General features: G+C 43.3%; 1 protein-coding gene across 4 annotated transcripts in view; it reads right to left on the bottom strand.

Annotated features, from left to right (window-relative positions):
- Positions 1–18,165, bottom strand: part of LOC109881687 (mucin-17) — a 40,425-nt gene extending 22,260 nt beyond the window's left edge. The window contains exons 1-7 of one of the 4 annotated variants that reach the window (XM_031804798.1): positions 17,552–18,151; positions 16,951–17,104; positions 10,711–12,561; positions 10,465–10,510; positions 6,769–6,900; positions 3,666–3,752; positions 3,170–3,360 (exon numbers count right to left, since the gene is read on the bottom strand). In XM_031804798.1, the coding sequence (XP_031660658.1) occupies positions 3,347–3,360; positions 3,666–3,752; positions 6,769–6,900; positions 10,465–10,510; positions 10,711–12,255 (1,824 nt within the window). In that variant the 5' untranslated portion in view covers positions 12,256–12,561; positions 16,951–17,104; positions 17,552–18,151 and the 3' untranslated portion in view covers positions 3,170–3,346. Of the gene's footprint in view, positions 1–3,169; positions 3,361–3,665; positions 3,753–6,768; positions 6,901–10,464; positions 10,511–10,710; positions 12,562–16,950; positions 17,105–17,551 lie in introns of those variants that run through there. The other 3 variants (XM_031804797.1, XM_031804795.1, XM_031804796.1) reach the window with 3 other exon arrangements.
- Between the last annotated feature and the right edge of the window lie 263 nt (positions 18,166–18,428).

The raw sequence follows: 18,428 nt of genomic DNA, 5'->3' as shown, positions 1-18,428 counted from the left end.
CTACAACCAGACTGCTGTGGTCAGAGGTCGTGAATTCCTGAGAAGACCTCATGGACACAGTTATAGAGAGTAGTTTTTCATGGAGACAAAAGAAATCCTTCCACCTCACAGAACTTGAGGTAAGAACAAATTTCATGTTCCAGAGAACGTGTAAAAGATCGGTGAAGAATCCTGCTACGAACTGGTCCGTTTGGCACAACTTGGGAAGCTCAAGAGAGACGTGTGGCCACATTAACATAACGCTCGACCCCACCCTGTGCAAATGGGTCCTGGACTTCCTGACGGGTCACCTTCAGGTGGTGAGGTTAGGTAACATCTCCACCCCGCTGCTCCTCAACACTGGGGCCACACAAGGGTGCGTTCTCAGCCCTCTCCTGTTCACCCATGACTGCGTGGCCATGCACACCTCCAACTCAATCAAGTTTGCAGACGACACTACAGTGGTACGCTTGATTACCAACAATGACGAGATGGCCTACAGGGAGGAGGTGAGGGCCCTCTGAGTGTGGTTATTTTCCTGACACCACACCCCATGTCAAAAAAACAAAGGAGATGATCGTGGACTTCAGGAAACAGCAGAGGAGGCAGCCCCCTATCCACATCGATGGGACAGTAGTGGAGAAGGTGGAAAGTTAAGTTCCTCCGTGTACAAATCACAGACAAGCTGAAATGGTCCACCCACAAAAGGTGTCATGACGTTGGCCTGCGGGATAGGTTTAAGACAGTCATAAATACCTCTTCCCCCCTTTTTCCTATAACCGACTGAGGTTACATTTAAAAAAAACCTTGATTAACAGAGATTCTGGGAACATCAGTAGGTGGGGAGAAATTAACTATATTCTGGTAATCTGAACAATTGAACATATGCGGTGGTACTTAATGAATATGATGTCATCTGAGACATTCTCTACAGTGGAAAGTCTACACCGAGTTATCGGATTCACATGGAATTGTTGTTCAATTTAAATGTTTGAATATGAAATTATTTGTGATGGGATGAAATGTGATTTTAGCTTCTAAAATGAGAGATGTGGATTTTCATAAGATAAGGCTGAGATAATCAGTGGCCCGCCTCTGTGAAGGGACATGGACTATAAAACGTTTCAAACATGCCCTCTTCCCCCTTCCTATATAAAGCCTTGACAACATAACTTCCTGTTCCGAAGACGTGGGGACGACGGTCCTGTCAGAATGGTTCAGATAACTACAGAACGAAGCCAACCTCAGCGTGAGCTTTGGTGGCGAATGGTATGAACTTTGAACTCTTATTCACTACAGAAGTGATACCTCCTAGCCGCTGAGTTAGCAACAGCAGATGCAACGAGGGTTAGGAAGGAACAGACAGAGTATCCCGTCTATCACCCAAAGACATTACTACGTATCCAATTGACAACCGGAGACATTCTTCAAAGGACTCGGTTTGGCAACACGGCCTTCCATCTACCACCAACGTACTGAAGCGCAGCTCAGAGTAAATATTTATAGCATTTTCCTTTCCCAAATGGGCGATAATTAATGCATAAGATACTGTATTTACGATAGAACATATTTTTCCCTTTGTTCCTCAGTCTCCCGCTCTTTCACTCAACCCAGTCCCTTTTCCTTTGTGTCATATCTGTTCCGCCCTCTAGGGACGTTTTTCTTTATGACGTCATTTGTAATCAAGTTGTGTGTATTGTGTGTATGTGAATTCTGTGTGATTAGTTAGGTATTTAGTAAATAAATAAACCCAATTTTGTATTGCTGATTCAACTTGTTAGCCAGGGTTCTTGCAGATAACCAAGAATTTACAACTTTCAGATTATGAGACTGAAGTAAGATGATTGATATTGACTGCTATTTATGTAAAATATTACTAGGTCTTTAGGAACACATTCTTATTTTCAATGACGGCCTAGTTTGTATCGGCTTTTTTGGTCCTCCAATAAAATCGGTATCGGCGTTAAAAATCGGTCGACTTCTACTATAGGCTCTCATCATTGTCGGTGATCAGGCCCACTTGTGTAGTCAGCAAACTTAATGGTGTTGGAGTTGTGCTTGGTCACGCAGTTGTGGGTGAACAGGAAGTACAGGAAGGGAATAAGCATGCACCCCTGAGAGGTCCCAATGTTGAGGATCAGCATGGCAAATGTGTTGCCTACCCTTACCACCAGGGGCAGCCCGTCAGGTAGTCCAGGATCCAGTTGCAGAGGAAGATGTTTAGGCCCAGGGTCCTTAGCTTAGTGGGTACTATGGTGTTGAATACTGAGCTCTAGTCAATGAACAGCATTCTCATATAGGTGTTCCTTTTGTCCAGGTGGGGAAGGGCAGTGTGATTGAGATTGCATCATCTGCGGATCTGTTGGGGTTGTATGTGAATTGTAGTGGGTCTAGGGTTTCCGGCATGATGGTGTTGATGTGAGCCAAAGCTAGCCTTTCAAAGTACTTCATGGCTACCGATGTGAGTTCTACAGGGCAGTAATCATTTAGGCAGTTTACCTTTGCATTCTTGGGCACAGGGGACTATGGTGGTCTGCTTGAAACATGTTGGTATTACAGATTCGGTCAGGGAGTGGTTGAAAATGTCAGTGAAGACACTTGCCAGTTGGTCCACGCATGTTTGGAATACACGTCCTGGTATTCGTCTGGCCTGCGGCTTTGTGAACGTTGACCTGTTAAAAAAGGTCTTATTCACATCAGCTACGGAGAGCGTGATCAGTCTTCACGAACAGCTGGTGCTCTCATGCATGCTTGCTTGCCTCGAAGAGAACATAAAAAAAAAAGAGGCATTTAGCTCGTCTGGTAGGCTCACATCACTTGGCAGCTCGCGGCTGGGTTTCCTTTTGTAGTCCGTAATAGTTTAAGCCCTGCCACATCCGGCGAGCAGTCAGATTCAATCTTGGTCCTGTATTGACTCGATGCCTGTTTGATGGTTCGTCTGAGGGCATAGCGGGATATCTGGATTAGTTACCCGCTCATTGAAAGCGGCAGCTCTAGTCTTTAGCTTGGTGCAGATATTGCCTGTAATCCATGGCTTCTGGTTGGGATATCTATGTACGGTTACTGTGACAACTTAGTCGTCGATGCACTTATTGATGAAGACTGACTGAGGTGGTGTAAACCTCAATGCCATAGGAAGAATCCCGGAACATATACCAGTGTGTGCTAGGAAAACAGTCCTGTAGCGTAGCATCCACATCATCTGATCACTTCCTTATTGAGTGAGTCACTGGTACTTCCTGCTTTAGTTTCTGCTTGTAAGGAAGAATCAGGATGAAATTATGGTCCGATTTGCCAAATGGAGGTCGAGGGAGTGCTTTGAATGAGTGTGTGGAGTAAAAGTGGTCTAGAGTCTCTCTCCATCTGGTTACACGTGGCTTGCTGGTAGAAATGAGGTAAAACAATTTTAACGTTACCTGCATTAAAGTCACCGGCCACTAGGAGGGCCTCTTCTGGATGAGCATTTTCTTGATTGCTTATGGCCTTATACAGCTCGTTGAGTGCGGTCTTAGTGCCAGCATCAGTTGGTAAATAGGCAGATACAAATAATACAAACGAGAAACCTCTTGGTAAATAGGGTGGTCTACAGCTTATCATGAGGTATTCTACCTCAGAAAAGCAATACCTCAAGACTTCTTTAATATTAGACATCGCACACAAGCAGTTATTGACAAATACACACCCACCTTCACCTATTTTTTTCCTCTTTGCTACAGGAAAAGCATCGTGCTTCTGGCCTTGGTTGGGTGCTTGTAGACTCCTTCCATTTAAACCTGTGATGAAATGGAAAATAATGACCAAAAACAAAGGATTTAAGTCTTCTATTTTCAAATATTTGACAAAAACAACCTTGTCAGGGATTTGTCTGATAAGGAAACATGGACAACAAATAACTGGGTTAACACTTACAGGTGGAATACTCATAAGTAATTAATGTACTGTTTAGGTTATACAATTCAGACATGCATGACAGAAAAACACAGTACCATTACATTAACAGATCATATGGCAACTTACAGCACGTTTGTAAAGTATTCAGACCCCTTGACTTTTTCCACAGCCTTATCTAAAATGTATGAAATATCCCCCCCCCCCCCCTCAATCTACACACAATACCCCATAATGACAAAGCAAAAACAGGTTGACATTTTTACAAATGTATAAAAAACAGAAATTAACACATTTACATAAGTATTCAGACCCATTACTCACTACTTTGTTGAACTACTCCAATTTGCAAACCGGCCCAACGGATCCACAGATGAAATACACACACAAGGCACACCACACTGCCATGTGTTCTTAGTCCCCTCCTGTACTGTACAACATACAAAACTGAAATATCAGAAGCATTCAGACCCTTACTCTTTACTCTGTTGAAACACCTTTGGCAGTGATCACAGCCTCGAGTCTTCTTGGATATGATGCTACAAGCTTGGCACACCTGTATTTGGGGGGGTAAGGTGGGATGAGGAGCTTCGCTGCACAGCTATTTTCAGGTCTCTCCAGAGATGTTAGATCGGGTTCAAGTCCGGGCCACTCAAGGACATTGAGACTTGTCCTGAAACCACTCCTGCATTGTCTTGACTGTGTGCTTATGGTCATTGTCCTGTTGGAAGGTGAACCGTCCCCCCAGTCGCAGGTCCTGAGCAGGTTTTCATTCAGGATCTCTGCTCTCTTCATCTTTCCCCTCAGTCCCTGCAGCTGAAAAACATCTAAAGCATTATGCTGCCACCACCATGCTTCACCGTAGGGATGGTGTCAGGTTTCCTCCAGACGTGACGCTTAGCATTCAGGGCAAAGAGTTCAATCTTGATTTCATCAGATCAGAGAATCTTGTTTCTCATGGAGTGCTTTTAGGTGCCTTTTGGAAAACTCCAAGCGGCCGGTCATGTTTAAAAAAATTTTTTTATTTCACCTTTATTTAACCAGGTAGGCTAGTTGAGAACAAGTTCTCATTTGCAACTGCGACCTGGCCATGATAAAGCATAGCAGTGTGAGCATACAACAAAGAGTTACACATGGAGTAAACAATTAACAAGTCAATAACACAGTAGAAAACAAAGGGGGGGTCTATATACAATGTGTGCAAAAGGCATGAGGAGGTAGGCAAATAATTACAATTTTGCAGATTAACACTGGAGTGATAAATGATCAGATGGTCATGTACAGGTAGAGATATTGGTGTGCAGAAGAGCAGAAAAGTAAATAAATAAAAACAGTATGGGGATGAGGTAGGTGAAAAGGGTGGGCTTTTACCAATAGACTATGTACAGCTGCAGCGATCGGTTAGCTGCTCAGATAGCAGATGTTTGAAGTTGGTGAGGGAGATAAAAGTCTCCAACTTCAAAGATTTTTGCAATTCGTTCCAGTCACAGGCAGCAGAGTACTGGAATGAAAGGCGGCCAAATGAGGTGTTGGCTTTAGGGATGATCAGTGAGATACACCTGCTGGAGCGCGTGCTACGGATGGGTGTTGCCATCGTGACCAGTGAGCTGAGATAAGGCGGAGCTTTACCTAGCATGGACTTGTAGATGACCTGGAGCCAGTGGGTCTGGCGACGAATATGTAGCGAGGGCCAGCCGACTAGAGCATACAAGTCGCAGTGGTGGGTGGTATAAGGTGCTTTAGTGACAAAACGGATGGCACTGTGATTACTCAGCAAACTGGATGCAGTCTGAGTGTTGGAAGCCATTTTGTAGATGACATCGCCGAAGTCGAGGATCGGTAGGATAGTCAGTTTTACTAGGGTAAGCTTGGCGGCGTGAGTGAAGGAGGCTTTGTTGCGGAATAGAAAGCCGACTCTTGATTTGATTTTCGATTGGAGATGTTTGATATGAGTCTGGAAGGAGAGTTTGCAGTCTAGCCAGACACCTAGGTACTTATAGACGTCCACATATTCTATGTCGGAACCATCCAGGGTGGTGATGCTAGTCGGGCATGCGGGTGCAGGCAGCGAACGGTTGAAAAGCATGCATTTGGTTTTACTAGCGTTTAAGAGCAGTTGGAGGCCACGGAAGGAGTGTTGTATGGCATTGAAGCTTGTTTGGAGGTTAGATAGCACAGTGTCCAAAGACGGGCCGAAAGTATATAGAATGGTGTCGTCTGCGTAGAGGTGGATCAGGGAATCGCCCGCAGCAAGAGCAACATCATTGATATACACAGAGAAAAGAGTCGGCCCGAGAATTGAACCCTGTGGCACCCCCATAGAGACTGCCAGAGGACCGGACAGCATGCCCTCCGATTTGACACACTGAACTCTGTCTGCAAAGTAATTGGTGAACCAGGCAAGGCAGTGTGCCTTTTAATAAAGAGTGGCTTCTGTCTGGCCACTACCATATAGGCCTGATTGGTGGAGTGCTGCAGGGTCAACTGTGGGAACCTCTATAGACAGGTGTTGCTTTACAAATCATGTCCAATCAATTGAATTTACCACAGGTCGACTCCAATCAAGTTGTAGAAACATCAAGGATGATCAATGGAAACAGGATGCACCTGAGCTCAATTTGGAGTCATAGCAAAGGGTCTGAATACTTGTAAATAAGGTATGTTTATTCTTTATACATTTTGAGAAATTGATAAACTTGTATTCGCGTTGTCATTATCTAGTGTTGTGTATAGATTGAGGGAAAAAATATTTAATTTTAGAACGCAACAAAATCAGGAAAGTCGAGGGGTCTGAATATTTTCCAAATGCACTGTACATGAAGCTGTGGGATCAAGCTTGTAAGATTCACATAATAGGCAGTTAGGTTTAATCCCAACACTCTCATACAATGCTGTTCATACCTGAAGAGAGGCTGGGGTTTTCAGTGGAGCGGGTTGCCATAGCTCTTACTGCAGGATGCCTGAGGCTAGCTATGGATCTCTGAGTGCCATAGGATTGAGGTTTCCTCAGGCCAGTGCTCATCAGCTTGGATTCTATAAATTCAACAATAAATTAGAGGTGATGACTGAGGGAATCAAAACAAAAAAAGTGGCACATGCTTTGTAAACAATAGGTGTAGACTAACAGTGAAATGCTTTATTACAGGCCCTTCCTAATAATGCAGAGAAAGAATATAGAATAGAAAAGTAAAACAAGTAATACATACAATGAGTAACAATAACTTGGCAATGCTTTCATAAAGTAGTCAGAACCCTTCCCTTATTTCACATTTTGTTACGTTACAGCCTCATAAAAAAACAGAAATACCTCAACAGGTGGACTCCAAGTTATAGAAACATCTCAAAGATGAGTGTCATAACAAGGGTGGCCGGAGAAGGCTTACGTTTTACGTGTCCCCAACCGATTGTTTAGAAAAATGTTGTTTACTTATTTTGTATTTAATGTTGCCGCTGCCATCTCTTATGACTGAAAATAACTTCGGGACATCAGGACTGCGATTACTCACCATGGAGTGACAGAATCCTTTTTTCCCTTTAACGAGTCCAAAGCAAATGATATACTGCTTTCTTGGGAACAGGCCCAGATTCCCGTGATTTGCGTGAAGAGGCGGCGGCGGAAATGGGCCAGAGGGGCAGGCTGCTTTCCGAGAATTCGTATGCCATCGAATAAACTCCCACTTCCTTCCATTCTGCTAGTAAAAGTGCAATCTTCAGAGAATAAAATCTATGACCTACACAGAAGATTAAACTACCAACGACGACACAAGCAAAATACAGCTGGTGGTTTATACGCTGTACAAGCAGAACAGTGGCATCTGGTAAGACAAGGGGCGGCAGCCTATGTACATTTTTGTAAATAACAGCTGGTGCACGATATCTAAGGAAGACTCGAGCTATTGCTCACCTGAGGTAGAGCATCTCATGATAAACGGTAGACCACACTATCTACCTAGAGAATTCATCTGTATTTTCAGAGCTGTCTACATACCACCACAGACTGAGGCTGGCACTAAGACAGCATTGAACAAGCTGTATTCCACCATAAGAAAACACTAACCCAGAGGCGGAGCTCCAAGTAGCCGGGGACTTTAATGCAGGGAAACATAAATCTGTTTTACCAAATTTCTATCAGCATGTTAAATTTGCAACCAGAGGGAAAAAAACTAAAATTTAAAAAAAAACTCTAGACCACATATACTCCACACAAAGACGCATACAAAGCTCTCCCTTTGCCCTCCATTTGTCAAATCTGATCATAACTCTATCCTCCTGATTCTTGCTTACAAGCAAAAAGTAAAGCAGGAAGCACCAGTGACCCGGTCAATAAAAAGTAGTTAGATGAAGCAGATGCTAAGCTACAGGACTGTTTTGCTTGCAACAGACTGGAATATGTTCCGCGATTCTGCCTATGGCATTGAGGAGTACACCATGTCAGTCATTGGCTACATCAATAAGTGCATCGATGACGTCATCCCCACAGTGACTGTACATACATACCCCAACCAGAAGAAATGAATTACATGCAACATCCACACTGAGCTAAAGGCTAGAGCTGCCGCTTTCAATGAGCAGGACTCTCACCCGGAAGCTTATAAGAAACACGCTACGCTCTCTGACGGACCATAAAACAGGCAAAGCGTCAATACAGGACTAAGGTCGAATCATACTACACCGGTTCCGAGCATACCAGACGAGCTAAACTACCGCTACGCTTGCGTCGAGGAAAATAACACCGAAACATGCACGAGAGCACTAGCTGTCCTGGAAGACTGATCACGTTCTCCGCAGCCGATGTGAATAAGACCTTTACACATGTCAATATTCACAAGGCTGCGGGGCCAGACGGCATGCGCTGACCAACTATAGCAAGTGTCTTCACTGACATTTTCAAACTCTCCCTGTCGGAGTCTAATATCAACATGTTTCAAGCAGACCACCATAGTGCCTGTGCCCAAGAACACAAAGGTAACCTGCCTAAATGACTACCGACCTGTAGCACTGACATCTGTAGACATGAAGTGCTTTGAAAGGTTGGTCATGGCTCACATCAACACCATTATCCAGGAAACCCTAGACCCACTCCAATTTGCATACCGCCCCCAAAAGATCCACAGACAATGCAGTCTCTATTGCACTCCACACTGCCCTTTCCCACCTGGGCAAAAGGAACACCTATGTGAGAATACTATTCATTGACTACAGCTCAGCATTCAACACCATAGTGCCCTAAAAGCTCATCAATAAGCTAAGGACCCTGGGATTAAACACCTCTCTCTGCAACTGGATCCTGGACTTCCTGACGGGCCTCCCCCAGGTGGTAAGGGTAGGTAACAACATCCGTCACGCTGATCCTCAACACAGGGGTCCCTCAGGGGGTGCGTGTTCAGTCCCCTCCTGTACACTTATGACTGCATGGCCAGGCACGACTCCGACACCATCATTAAGTTTGCAGATGACAAGTGGTAGGCCTGATCACCGACAACGATGAGACTGCCTACAGGGAGAAGGTCGGAGACCTGGCCGTGTGGTGCCAGGACAACAACTTCTCCCTCAATGTGATCAAGACAAAGGAGAGGATTGAGGACTACAGGAAAAGGAGGACCGAGCACATCCCCATTCTCATCGATAGGGCTGTAGTGGAGCAGGTTGAGAGCTTCAAGTTCCTTGTTGTCCACATCAACAAACTAACATGGTCCAAGCACACCAAGATGTGAAGAGGGCACAATAAAAACCTCTTCCCCCTCAGGAGACTAACAAGATTTGGCCTGGGTCCTCAGATACTCAAAAGGTTCTACAGCATCCAGACTGGTTGCAGCACTGCCTGGTATGACAGCTGCTCAGCCTGCGACCGTAAGGCACTAGAGGGTAGTGCGAACGGCCCAGTACATAAGTGGAGCCAAAATCCAGGACCTCTATACCAGGCGGTGTCAGAGGAAGGCCCTAAAAATTGTCAAAGATTCCAGCCACCCTAGTCATGGACTGTTCTCTCTGCTTACCAGAGCACTAAGTCTAGGTCCAAGAAGCTTCTAAACAGCTTCTACCCCCAAGCCATAAGACTCGAACATCTAATCCAATGGATACCCAGACTATTTGCATTGCATTTCTGTTTTGCAATAAATGTGCAAAAATGTCTAACACTGTTTTCACTTTGTCATTATGAGATAGATTGATGACATTTTAGAATAAGGCTGTAACAAAATGTGGAAAACGTCCAGGGGTCTGAATACTTTCCGAACGTACTGAGTGTGTGTGTAAAGACGTAAATCTTAAATTGTATCTCTTGATTTTTCACCGCTGCCTCATCCCCTAGAACCTTTTTATCAAATGCGTTTGAGAAAGAGGATGTAAGGAATCAGGGAAGTATGATTGAGAGTCCCTTTAGTCTGTCTCAGTACTCTAAAATGGCTTCTTCTCCTCATATCCTTTCCTTCATGAACACAGAGGTAAAAGGAAAAGATAAGTTTCCACTATATTGCTTTCACCTGCCATGTTCTGCCAAATCAGTAATCAGCAGAGGATAGGATACGAGGAAAGGTTTAAAACTTTGAGACAGAGCCATACATCCCCAACAGATGATTCAAAGGAACAGCTGCTCACCTGCAATTGTGCTACGCCTACTACTGGAAGTATCATCTGTCGAGGCCTAGGAGAGAAATGGAGGGAAAGAACTGTAGAATCTGTTGATTCAATCTTACTAAATACAGTGGATTGGTTGGTAATAATAATAATAATATCAATAATATCAAACTCATAAATATAGCCTTCATATTAAAATGTTTAGATTTTTTTTTTTAAATAGATCCTTTTGAGATGTAACCACACTTAGCATTCCCCATAGCCTACCTGCTGAGAAACAGTGACCACAGCATGTCCCGAGGCATCTGCTCGTGTTTTGCATCTTCTGCTGGGTATGGCAGAGGATGGCTCCGAGGGGGCTGAAGCCACGGGGGCGGTCTTGGTCTTTGGTGGGCGAGTCCATGATGGAAGCTGGGACACCGATCTCAGTGGGGGTGGCAGTGATTTGGGATTGGAGGTGACACCTTGGGGCTGAAGGAACGTCTTCCTATAAGTGGCGAGTTTAGAGACAGCAGGTGGTTTAGCTGGTTTTGGCAGGATGCCCGAAGATAACTTTTTCCGCACATCTGAGGGTCTCTCTGGTTTCCTTAAAGCCGTAGATGTAACCATGGGAGTGGATGTGAGCAGAAAGTTGGGACCCAACTCCAGAGTATCATCCAAGGTGAAGGGGTCACCATCTCTCCCGGACGGGCCTGGTTGGGACTGTACCATATGTTCACGGACATCAACTTCAGCACTTTTTGTTGGTTTGTGGTCAGTTTGAAAAGGGGGGCGTGCATTGCCAACAATGGTCACTGGCTCAGTGGTTGCATTTACATGGGGGTTAGTTTGAAAAGTATTATTTAGAGGTTGTTTGGTACCATCATAAGTCTCTTGCTCAGTGGTTGCATTGAACTTCATAGGACGGCAAGCTTCAAAAGTGTCTTTCATTGGCCTACTAATATCCACAGCCTCCAGCGCAGTAGTCGTGACATTGGGCTCGTTGGTCCCAGTTTTGGGCTCCAGTGTTGGTTCAACCACAAGTTCAAAGGTGACGTTGTTCACCCTCTTGTCATCACACAAGGAACCAGATGTTGACGAGGACAATGGCACCGTATAGGATGCAGACATCTCACTATCAGGGCAAATTATCTGTGTGACATTAGCATTTGAGAGACAGGAAGAGGCAACACTTGATTTTTGCACCACAACAGACACAGCAACCTCGGTCGTCAGGTTCTGTACCTTATGTTCTAAGGAATGCAGACTTTCTTTGCTGCCCTCGAATGCAGATATGTCATGTGTGCCCTCCAGGGAAGCTCTGGAACAGCTACTGGTTGATATAGTCTCCCTGAGAGCTGTTGGACTTCCCTGCAAACTGAGACTAAAATTAGAGCCCCTTTGCAAATCTTTATTTGCATCCTCTGGTTTAGTGAAACTCTCTTTCATAGAAATGCAAGTCTCCGGAGGTGTGTGTGACAAAGCCATTGTAGAGCTGCCAACAGTGGGCTCCACCATAGGCAAAAAGCAGGGGTCTATAGTGTCCTCAAATAAACTTTCTCCGGTGCAGTTCGGTAAAGTTTCATCTTGAATCCTGAAGATCTTTGAGGCACGTATGGGACTCAAAATTGGGGAGCAGGACTCCTGCCCGTTGAATCCCAGATGGCTGGGTTTTAAAATATGGGTGAGCATGGTTATTGGGTTAGAGGACCACCGCTTGGCTCTGGGCTCCCCACTAATACCACTGTGCTGTGATGGTGTAGATGAATGACCGCTGTCTGAAAGAGGTGAAGTTTCTCCACTTATAACACTAAAGTCTGGCAGAGTCTCCATATGGAGTGATATACAGGGGACGTCTGTATTTGGCCCGGGGCAGTCAAGGTGGATAGTTGGACAATTCAGTTGCGCTGTCTGACTGGTTATCTCTGGGCTGCTTTCAGACTGAATGGGATCTTCCTTGCAAATTGGTTGCTTAACTTAGAATCAATAGGTCTGACATTGGTGGAATGGGACTAATTGACACTGCTGGTGTCAATTGGGTACTTCTTTGCTCCACAGAGCCAGGTGGCAGATTCCGTGCTTTATGCTTCAAAGCAGAAACTTGTTGGCAGTGAGGTTCAGATTGCCCTTGTCAGTGGCCTGTAGGGTAGAAATAGAAATTCCCATAATCAAATCAATGTACAAACAAAATTAGATACGCCCAACAGGCAATGGCTGCAGCTATGACTAGGTTAAATAACTGAATATTTTATGAGTTCAACCATAATAGGATAGACCCAATATGGAACAAATGGGAGGAACAGGGGCTAAATGTAGAGTTTATATGGATAATCTTCAAGTTAATATTGTTAAATCTTCATAGATTAAACATATTTTCAATCTAAATAATAATCACATTACAGATCAAGCTGTAAAGCTTTACAATACACCAATGTTTGCATTGTAGCATCTACAGATAAAACATTATGGCGTTTTAAAGGGGACTGGAAACACTATGTAATCCTAACTAAAGATATTCATTCAATCCACTAATGTTAAACATGTGCATTTAACATAGAAACATCTCTATTTTTCAGATTCTGATCTTGAACAATGTTTATTAACAATATGGGTAGCGTAATCTTGGCATGATTTACCAAATGTTTTGTTTTGGCAGGGAGACAAAGTGAATGCTGCCACAGGGAGGCCCTATCACCTCCACCAGACCTGAAAGGTTTCTCACAACTTTGACAGCTCTGCCATTGAGATAATATTAAAAAGGTAAAAAACTGTATACAATTCATTTTTATAATAATACATTGAACAAAAATAAAACATGTAAAGTGTTGGTCCTATGTCAAAAATAATTTCTCATATTTTGTGCACAAACTCTTTTTACGGCGCTGATAGTGAGCATTTCTCATTTGCCAAGAATCCAGCCACCTGACAGGTGTGGCACATCAAGAAGCTGATTAAACAGCATGATCATTGTCTCGGTGCACCAGATGTCTCAAGTTGAGGGAGTGTAATAATGTCCGCCAGAGTGGTTGCCAGAAAATGTTATGTTGATTTCTCTACCATAAACCACCTCCAAATTTGTTTTTGAGAATTTGGCAGTACATCCAACCTGCCTCACCAACCGCACGCAGACCATGTGTACTCACACCAGCCCAGGGCATCCGCATCCAGCTTCTTCATCTGTGGGATGGCCTGAGAACAACCACCCAGACAGCTGATGAAACTATACACAATTCCTGGAATCTGAAAATGTCCCAGTTCTTTCATGGCCTGCATACTCACTAGACATGTCACCCATTGAGCATGTTTCGGATGCTCTGGATCGACATGTTCGACAGCGTGTGCCAGTTCCTGCAAATATCAAGCTACTTCCCACAGCAATTGAAAGGTGGGATAGCATACCACAGGCCACAATCAACAGCATGCTTAAGTCTATGCAAAGATGATGTGTCAAGCTGAATGAGGCAAATGGTGGTCACACCAGACACGGACTGGTTTTCTGATCCCAAGTCCTACATTTTTTTGTTTAAGTATCTGTGACTAATAGATGCTTATCTGCATTCCTAATCATGTGAAATCTTTATGAGCTTCTACTTTTAAAAAAAACGAACTTTCCAGAAACAAGTCTCTCACCGTTGCCGCTTGCTATAGACCACAGAGGCCACAGCTGTGCCCTGGACTCCATATGTGAATTGATTTGCCCCCCCCCCCCCCCATCTATCTTCAGAGCTTGTGCTGTTAGGTGACCTAAACTGAGACATGCTTAAAACATGAGTCTTCAATATTCCCAGGTAAGAAATTTTAGGTTGTAGTTATAGGAATATTTCCCTCTATACCATTTGCCTTTCTAAGGTCTTCGACTATTGGATGACGTTACAGGCACTTTAGTATTGCCAGTGTAACAGTATAGCTTCCGTCCCTCTAGTTAGCGCGCGCCAACTAGCTAGCCATTTTACTCCGGTTACACCAGCCTCATTTCGGGAGTTGATAGGCTTGAAGTCATAAACAGCGCAATGCTTGACGCACAATGAAGAGCTGCTGGCAAAACGCACGAAAGTGCTGTTTGAATGAATGTGTACGCGCCTGCTTCTGCCTACCACCGCTCAGTCAGATACTTGTATGCTCAGTCAGATTATATGCGACGCAGGACACGCTAGATAATATCTAGTAATATCAACAACCATGTGCAATTTCCGGTCGATTTCTCAGCCAAACATGAACAGGCGGAGCTATTTCACCTACAAAAATAATATTTTGGGAAAAAATTCACTTTGGCTATCTACCTGGGAGTCTCGTGAGTGAAAACACCTGAAGTTAAAAGGTAAACAATTTAATTTGATTGCTTTTCTGATTTTCGTGACAAGGTTGCCTGCTGCTAGCAAGGCATAATGCTATGCTAGGCTATCGATAAACTTACAAATGCTTGTCTAGCTTTGGCTGTAAAACATATTTTGAAAATCTGAGATGACAGGGTGATTAACAAAAGGCTAAGCTGTGTTCCAATATATTTCACTTGTGATTTTCATGAATAGGAATATTTATATCCATTGCGTTATGATAATTAGTGTCAGTTGATGACAACGGTCCCGTTCACGGGATGGGGTGTCACTAGAGGTTAACTGACTTGCCTAGTTGAAGATATATATATATTTTTTTTTTTATATCGGCGCCCAAAAATACCGATTTCCAATTGTTATGAAAACTTGAAGTCGGCCCTAATTAAATCGGCCATTCTGATTAATCGGTCAACCTCTATTGTGGACAACTACCTAGGTGTCTGGTTAGACTGTAAACTCTCCTTCCATACTCACATTAAGTATCTCCAATATAGAAGAATCGGTTTCCTATTTCACAACAAAGCAATCCTTCACTCATGCTGCCAAACATACCCTCGTAAAACTGACTATCCTACTGATCCCTGATTTCAGCGATGTCATTTACAAAATGGCCTCCAACACACTACTCAGCAAATTGTATGCTGTCTATCACAGTACCATCCTTTTTGTCACCAAAGCCCCCTATACTACCCACCACTGCGACCTGTATGCTCTCATTGGCTGGTCCTCGCCAAACCCACTGGCTCCAGGTCATCTATAAGCTAGGTAAAGCCCCGCCTTATCTCAGATCACTGGTCACCATAGCAGCACCAACCCGTAGCACATGCTCCAGCAGTTATATTTTCACTGGTCACCCCCAAAGCCAATTCCTCCATTGGCCGCCTTTCCTTCCAGTTCTTTGCTGCCTATGACTGGAACGGGTCGCAGTTGTAAATGCTAACTTGTTCTCAACTAGCCTACCCGGTTAAATAAAACAAATAACTAAAATAAATTAGGCCCAATGAATTTGTCAATTGACTGATTTCCTTAAATGAACTGTAACATCTTTGAAATTGTTGCATGTTCCGTTTATATTTTTGTTCAGTGCATTACATTTGAGTATTTTTTCTCTCCAATTGAGGAGCCTGAAATTATCACAAGTTAACAAGCAGAGTAGACAATCTGCCAAAATGAAGCAAGGTCGCTAGCTAAACTAAAATTTTCTACTTGACTTAGCTCTTCTGTCATCTTGTCTTTATGTTTAATGTTTTTTTGTTAACTATACAAAATAAAATGCTTATATTGACAATTCTAAGAGCATTCGTCATTAGGTAGGCCATTATTAGCAAGAGCTAAAACGAACTGGCTAATGAGTCAATAAGTAGCTAGCTCACTAGAAGAGAGGGCTGCTGCAGGATTGATAACATTTTACCAGTAAAATGTAGCTTTTAGAATGTACCTTAATGTGACACAACAAGTCATGTTTTCATCGGATTACTTCAAAAAGCTCCTACTGTAAGTCACCCATGCACATTCATCCACTAAAATAATTCCAACATTCAAATAGCACACTGTGCACCCACCACACGAATGGATAGAGACATATGGTTCCAAAACGTGTAATGATATTTGGCATTTGTCTTGTAGCCTGAATTGATGTGTCCACTGCTGTCTGTGCGCGACTCGGCCATACATATGTGCCGTGGCGAAATCTTGGTGTTCTCATCAAACCACACAGTCGATTTGCTCTTTTCATGTGCCTACATGCAGTGATAATAAATAATGGTGTAATAGCCTACAGCTTTCTTGGCATTTACTTTTAATTAGTTACGCACCAAAGGACAAAGGACACTTATACCGATAACCGACATTTACAATTTTAGCGGCCTTTTAAGCATTCCTCGTACAGTTAAATAGTTGCGGACGCAGCAGTCACTACAGTACTGTCCCTGGTTTGAATCCAGGCTGTATTACAGCCAGCCATTTTTGGGAGTCCCATAGGGTGGCACAGCTTCAGCCGGGTTTGGCCATCATTGCAAATAAGAATGTATTCTTAACTGACTTGCCTAGTTAAATGAAAGGTTACACACACACACACACACACACACACACACACACACACACACACACACACACACACACACACACACACGTTGGCATTACGCATATCCTCATTAACAGTAAAACATAATCAAAACCTATTTCTTTCACTTACTTGCTGTGCTATTTCGTTCCTTTGTTTAGTCGTTTCATTCACAACCAGGATTTCTTTGGAATGCCGTTTGGGTCTTTGCGTCAAAATATACAATTTAACGTGTCAATTAAGTTTGTTGACCAATCAGGACCTGAATATGACTGCACGTCACATACTTTACGTAAAAAAATGTATGAACGTGTTAGTTATTACACAATCACTCGTATTTCATGTCACAACGATTCATCAATACATTTTTTACTGCTCTAATTAGTTTGGTAGCCAGTTTATACTAGCGATAAGGCATCTGTGGGCTTTGTGATACTTGGCCAATATACCACGGCTAAGGGCTGCATCCAGGCTATCCGCGGTGTGTCGTGATAAGAACAGCCTTTGGCGGTGGAATATTGGCAAAATACCACACCCCTCATGCCTTATAGTTTAAGTAAAATATTTGGCTAACGTTAGCAGCAGTATAGCGAACACCAAAATTAAACATTTTAACCAATTTACCATCGTCTTAGCTAGTGCAAGTTTTGCCAACGAAAGTACCCAGGGTTTTTTGATTAAGTAGCCGGGGAGGGAACAACTTGTAAATTAGCTAGTAAACAAACAAACTCACCCGTAGCAGACTTGCAATGTAGCCAAACCGTTGAGAATCAAAAATATAACTTCTGTTCTCATTGGATAGGACACATTCCAACCTATCGGGAAAGTGGAACTGACGATTGGTTTTGTAACAGCTGGCATGTAAGACTTCCTGTTTTCGATTCCGCCTTCAAAATAAAAGCTCGCTGTAAAAACAAAATGCTATATGATCTCAGTGATAGGAAATCATCAATATATTTTAGCTGTTTCGATATTTATGGTAGTTTTGCTAACACCAGCCTCACTACGTCCTTAACTTCAGTGTCAGGAACGGCTGCTTTGTGTTAAACGAAGCCAGAGAGGTCCAAGTCTGCGGAAAATCGTCTCCCTCCAGCAGGTGACGTTTTTTAATTATTTCGCCCACCAATGTAACGAGTTTTTTTTGTATGGTCAATAAGCGTGTCGAATTTGGTGAAGAAAAAAAAAACGAATGTCTTATTTGCTACGCGATTTTTACTTGATCAAATATAAGTAATGCTTAAGTAATATAAGTAAAGTTGCTACGATTGTACTGATATAAGTAGGACACTTGACAACTTCAATTTTTTTTAAACACTATAACGGAGATGGCTATGCACATTCATGCCATGAGGCTTGTGACATAGCATCTCTCTCTGTTTAATACCGGCGGTTGACGTCAACAACCCTCATCGAATACTTAAAGTATTACAATAATGAGATGTATCCACTAATCCAAAGAAAGGATTGGCTGACGCTAAACAGCCCACCCTGTCGATTTGTGAACAACGACATTGTTAGGGTGGAGAGACGTGTACTTCTCAGTATATCCATATTCTTTGAGGAAGCTACGATAATGAAGGGACTTTGCCCTCAGACTTCAAGCCGGCACC

Source organism: Oncorhynchus kisutch, linkage group LG25, assembly GCF_002021735.2.
Source record: "Oncorhynchus kisutch isolate 150728-3 linkage group LG25, Okis_V2, whole genome shotgun sequence".
Lineage (NCBI taxonomy): Eukaryota > Metazoa > Chordata > Actinopteri > Salmoniformes > Salmonidae > Oncorhynchus > Oncorhynchus kisutch.
The sequence above is the reverse complement of the archived record's forward strand: the minus strand, read 5'-3'. Positions and strand labels throughout refer to the sequence as shown.